This window comes from Saccoglossus kowalevskii, chromosome 22, assembly GCF_978046115.1.
Source record: "Saccoglossus kowalevskii chromosome 22, keSacKowa6.1, whole genome shotgun sequence".
Taxonomy (NCBI): domain Eukaryota; kingdom Metazoa; phylum Hemichordata; class Enteropneusta; family Harrimaniidae; genus Saccoglossus; species Saccoglossus kowalevskii.
This window is the reverse complement of record NC_140662.1, coordinates 18,709,766-18,715,438: the sequence shown is the minus strand read 5'-3', so window position 1 is coordinate 18,715,438 and position 5,673 is coordinate 18,709,766. Positions and strand designations below refer to the sequence as shown.

At 35.4% G+C, this 5,673-nt stretch overlaps 1 protein-coding gene across 1 annotated transcript in view; it reads right to left on the bottom strand.

Annotated features, from left to right (window-relative positions):
- Nucleotides 1–2,040, bottom strand: part of LOC102808294 (gamma-aminobutyric acid type B receptor subunit 1-like) — a 33,453-nt gene extending 31,413 nt beyond the window's left edge. Inside the window, exons 1-2 of the mRNA XM_085495804.1 lie at nt 2,035–2,040; nt 675–812 (exon numbers count right to left, since the gene is read on the bottom strand). Coding sequence (XP_085351930.1) covers nt 675–812; nt 2,035–2,040 — 144 coding nt within the window. The remainder of the gene's footprint in view (nt 1–674; nt 813–2,034) is intronic.
- Between the last annotated feature and the right edge of the window lie 3,633 nt (nt 2,041–5,673).

Genomic DNA, 5,673 nt, shown 5'->3' with positions numbered 1-5,673 from the left:
TGGTTTAAGTCTGACAAAATATGGATACGTGTCTATATCTGATAGAGATGGCTCCACAGCTGCATATGACATCTGATGATGAAATACAAAGATTCAATATATATTCATAATTTCTACATCTCGTACGTTGCATGTGGTGGTGTCCGATATCCATTTAGTCACTGTAATCGGTTTTCACTACGCTATTTGCATCTGCGTGTTTTGAATGCAGTGAGAGTGATGTAGCTGCGTCTTTTTGTACTTGAGATGCGATTGGCGGGATCGCAAGTTTAAACTCATGTTTTATATTGTAGTATAGATATGTATCTTTGCATTCATAATAATTTATAATTAAATATGATTAGATATGTGATTAATATATATTAAGAATATTATGAAATTGCAAAAAAATACATTCAACCCGCATGCAGCTCAAAGGGCGGCAGTCGTCGCGCCTGTTCGATATGGGACTCACAGCGACGTAAAACGCGTGTAAAATACATTGTTTATTTACATTAAATTCGAACACGCGCTGCGCGACGACCACCGCGCTTTAAATGATCTCAGCTCATAAAGGATTGCATTTAAATAAATATATCTGCAGCATACGGATAGAACTGTTTTTAATTCCCAGGCTTCAATTTTAATATAATATCAGTCGTAATAACCCAGTAGATTATGTATGTATACGTTACCTGAGCTATGTTCCAATACCGTGCCGCCTTTGCTGTTGCTTGGGCTGCCGGTGAGCACGCTGGACCAATGATAACTATCTTTGTTGGTTGGCTGTACAAGAGTTTATACATGGCGTCGACGGCAGCTCCTTCAATGCACTGAAGTATACAACACGACAGAGTTTATCATTTCATTTAGATCATGTAAACCAATTATCATTCATCTGACATAATGCAATTCATCCGTCTGCACAAATGTACATATGTTTTCAAATAATTATGTTCGAACATGACATAAACGTTATTCTTTGATGGAAAATGTTCGTTATATTTAGTTCATACAAAGTAGCGTCGACATTAAACGGTCGCTTATACACGATTGTTGTGGCAACTAGAAAGTCAAGGTGGATCATGAGGAAAACGCAAAGAATTGACAAAATTAATGCACAGACCCATCGAACATATATCCGTATCCTCGTAACAATATTTAAGGTAGAGATGCAGTTTACCTGACAGGTATTTTAATTAGTTAATTAGGAAACCAAGATGACCTCCCTTGTCCACAAAACTATATATTTTCGGAAAGCTTATTGTATGAATTTTAAAATTGTGTTAGTATTTTTTTGTTATTGACACTGTAGTTGAAATGTGCACAAAAATGTGCTTTTTTGGTCAAAAGTGATTTTAAAAAAAAGCTTCTAAACCATGCTTCTGTTTCCTGTCAAAATTGGTTTACGGGTACATCTGTTTACTATGAAGAAAGTGCCGTCTTGAAAACTGTCTACCAGTTGTCAATTTTGTAGGGCAGCAGCTCAAATTTCAATACTTCCAGTTTATGCATAAATTAACACCCAGGCTAGTTGTCTGTACGATTGTTGTAACACTGTTCAACCAAAAACAATGCCCTGACGGCGTTTTGAAGATAAACACATTGTTAATTATTTGTGAAAATTTTAAAACAAAAGGTCAAAGCATCTAGGAGCTATTTTTTTAAAGTTCTGGGATGTGCACTAAACAGAAGCTGAGATAATTGCTAATTTGCATAACAATTCACTCAGTAAGAAGTTTGCTAATGCTCATAATTAAAATGGCTGTAACAATTTCAAATTTAAATGTATTATCGTTTTGTTAAAAGTTAAATATAGTGCATAATATGGAGATCCCGTCATTTTTTGTTTACCATGTTTTTTTTATTATTTATGTACAGCCTTGCTAAATCTTGCTAAGCATTCAAAAGAGTGAATGTTTGCACCTGTTATCTATATTTTAAAATCGTCTTTTGAGTATGTTCCACTATTCACAATTCTACAAAATTTTATAGCCAAGACTGTTTGGATAATAAAAAGCAAAAAAAAAAATTCACTCCCAAGTGCCCACGAACCTGCATCTTAATTCAGTCTTGTAATGTTTCATTATCAGCAAAAAATGTATACACTATACATCGCATTACCACAAAAAGAATCACATGTACAGATATTGCCTTTACTACCACTATGCCTAAGATATCATGCATCGGCTGTCTACGCCTAATAAAGTGAATATTGCTTATGATAACGCGATGGCTACAGAATTATATATGTATTAAAGTGACCATTGTTAATAATAACACCAGGGGTATTGAATTCTAAAAGTTTGAAATGAACATTGTCTGACGAATGGACAACTGTATTCGCGTTTGAAGGTGTGCGTGGAATTAATATTGACATGGCTCAATGAACAGCTGTCGTGGCAACTAAATTTAACACATGTAATCGTGGTTATTACATGCCTACTTTCTAAAATGCTCTTAAGTGTAGGTGCGCTGATTTACCATTGATTCGATGCATCAAAGCGAGTAACTCTTTTTGTGATCAGCAGGCATATTCAAAGATAGAAGAATACAATTCGTTAATAATCATTCATCCTGGCGGGTTTGCACATGCATGAAACATCAAGGCAAGTAAACGATAACAATATTATAAATAGAAAATTGGAAATTGGAAAATGTGTTTATAGGCAAAATAAGATTTATATTCTTCACACTGAACAGTATGACGCAGTCAGTTATATGTTATATGAAACATTCGGACATTTAGTTTCCATTTATAAGCACAAAATACGTTTCGACGCACACGTGATTCTCGGGCATTAGCAGAGAATGCTTGTTAATCGTTATTCAATGGTTTTGTAGCTGATATGTCACATTATCTGAGGGAAAATTGTGCGTTTACGTATAGTAGTATATACGATGTTCTACCATCTATTATATAATATACATAATCCTATAATATAATTTTGTAGTTTGCATAAAATCGCTGGCACGTCATTAACTCTCAAATACAAATAACTGTCATAACCTTTAAACGGTAAAACAATCCCACAATATACGTTTGTAGTTTGATTTTGAGATAAGGAATTAGGCAGGCATACGTGATTACCACGAATATAAAATATCAACTACTGCTCGGATTTATACAAAAAAACTGTGGCTGTCATAACTAACGTCATCTTAAAAACAGTTTGCGCGGCATTGAATTGGTGGAGTGTATTAAAACCCTTGTTGTGAAAACAGATACTTGTAATTTAGACATAACATGACATATATGTGAGAACGAATCTTGTCTCGTTCATCATCCACCACGGGTTGGTAAGGGTCATTGGTGAAAACACACTGTTGTGAATGTGAAAACACATCGTCATTACGTACCATGCTGTTTATGAAAGTGGATAGCTGAATGCGAAATTACATCGTGTCACGTTCCTAGATGTTGCCAGAGAGGGGGTAGCTGGCTTTTAAAACACAATAATCGTTGTCTTGACCTTGTAAACTAGTATTAGATGGCCTGAGATACAGCTTATTCTGACTATACGCTGTAATACTCCTGATAAGGACTAGTGTCATTATAATTGACTCAGTCGAACGAATTTCTGCCAATATAATTATCTTAAACCTCTAGTAGCCATTTCTATAAATAATTAACATCGCCATCAAGTCGTTATCTATATCGAAATAAACTAACAACTATTAACAATATATAAACCAATGATTTCTTCCCGCAGTTCACCGCTAGCAGCTAGGATTGGAGTTATTTTGCTCTAATCTTCAAAGGTTCTTGATGATTCTCATGAGAACATCGTTAGTATTACTACACTACACGCGTCGGTCAATACGTTACTGTCTGATAGCATAGTTTGATATATTCTCGTGTATATACATTTGTCCTGCTTGTAGTAATAAATTAATGAGAGATTATGGCAATATTATGGTAATTTTTCGCATACAGTATAATGAAAGTAAAGACATAATATTGGTTTAAGCAATGCTATAGTGCTGTGATATTCATGATGGGAGTGTGCCAACACTTGAATTTAAATTTTAAAAAATGTAACGTTCCTGGATTCCGAAAAAGTAAGTGGGACAGCTTGATAGAATGTAGCTAAATCATGCTGTGATCACAGCTGAATGTAAAACCAATCTATATACGAGAAAACCCAGAGTGTTATGATGATGATGACTAGTCATATCACACTTGGCAACATTTCAAACTATCGTTTCCTGTTTATATGATGTGCCAGCTAACAACACTGACATTGTATTCGTGTCACATGTATCAATCGCGTCATTTTTGCTACAATAAGAATTTAATATTATTTTAAAAATCTGCGTATAGACGAATTCTTTGTTCACCAGCAAGCATAATTGCGTGTGTATAAAGTGTATTCAGTGTTTTTATTGCAACATTTCTAGCATTTTGAAAAGGGTTTCCATCAGTAACATGTATATAAAAGTGCTTATTGTCACAACACTTTTAAAAGTGATTTTACTAGAAATTTGAGGTGCAATTTAATCAGGATTTTCTTTTGATCCACTCTGTTTATATTCTCATCAATCAGTATCATTTCACTTTCAGTCACCTCAGGTTCTGTACCATCAAGGCATTTCTGCTTTGTCGTTGCAAATGTCTAATTTTGTCTCAGCTCTGATGTTTTACTCAGCAACAGAGGTATATCTACATCTACCACTTCTGTATCAATCTTGCAAACATTGTTTCCTATCTTTGCCGGTGGTATGACATTATCCTTTGAAGTTATCTTTTTACCACCACAATATTTGATGGCGTTATTACTGGTAAAAGCCTTTTTCTGTATGGTGTCAAGATCATCCACATAATTTGCCAGCCATTTCCTTCCACACACAGTGCGTATACATGCAGTATCAATTATAGCACACCCAAATGACTCAGTCATTAAAATCTCATTATCAGGCTGTCCTTTAGTAAGTAGTAAGTAGAGTTTTATTACATATCTCATTAATCGGATCATTCTCTTGAACATTTTGTTCATTTTTGTCTGAACAATTAGCCCAGTGGAATACTGACTGGCAGACCATGCATCTGGTTCTCCTCCCATATCTATCCAAAGGATTTGTACCTCTAGGGGTTTCTGAGTTATCCAAATTTGTGTACGTTTTTGGGTTGCTTGATCGATGGTAACACTTTTTTGAAACGGGAGAACTTAGGATTATTAAATCTTTCTCTGACATATGCCAATTCCTCTTTTATCGTGATGCCAGAGGCGCCATTCCCGCTAAAATCACTTTTCCCAGTCACGTGTAAGCTAAATATCTAAACCATATTCCTTATTAAGCTCACTTCCTTAATTGTATATCTAGCGTCTTCGCTTTGGCTTGCCCGGGGAGTTACAGAGTTACCGCTAACGCCTGTTTCTTTTTCTCGATCTCGGTCATCAGTCTCCATATTTTAACTTCATTTTTCATGTTTCGTAAACCGCATCGGAAGCAAACACGGGTGGATTATTGTAATTATTTGCCATGTTTATGCTCTGCTACCATTTAATAAGTCCGTGATACCACGAATAACCCGAAAATTCCATTGAATTTGACAACGCAACTCACCAGACAACTATGGCGCCACCGTCAGAACCGAGTGAGATCCGAACGTCTTCGGAAAACTCCGGAAATAAGTAACGTCCCATAAATAAAGTTCGCAGGGGAAATTAAACCATAGTTATCGATTTCTAT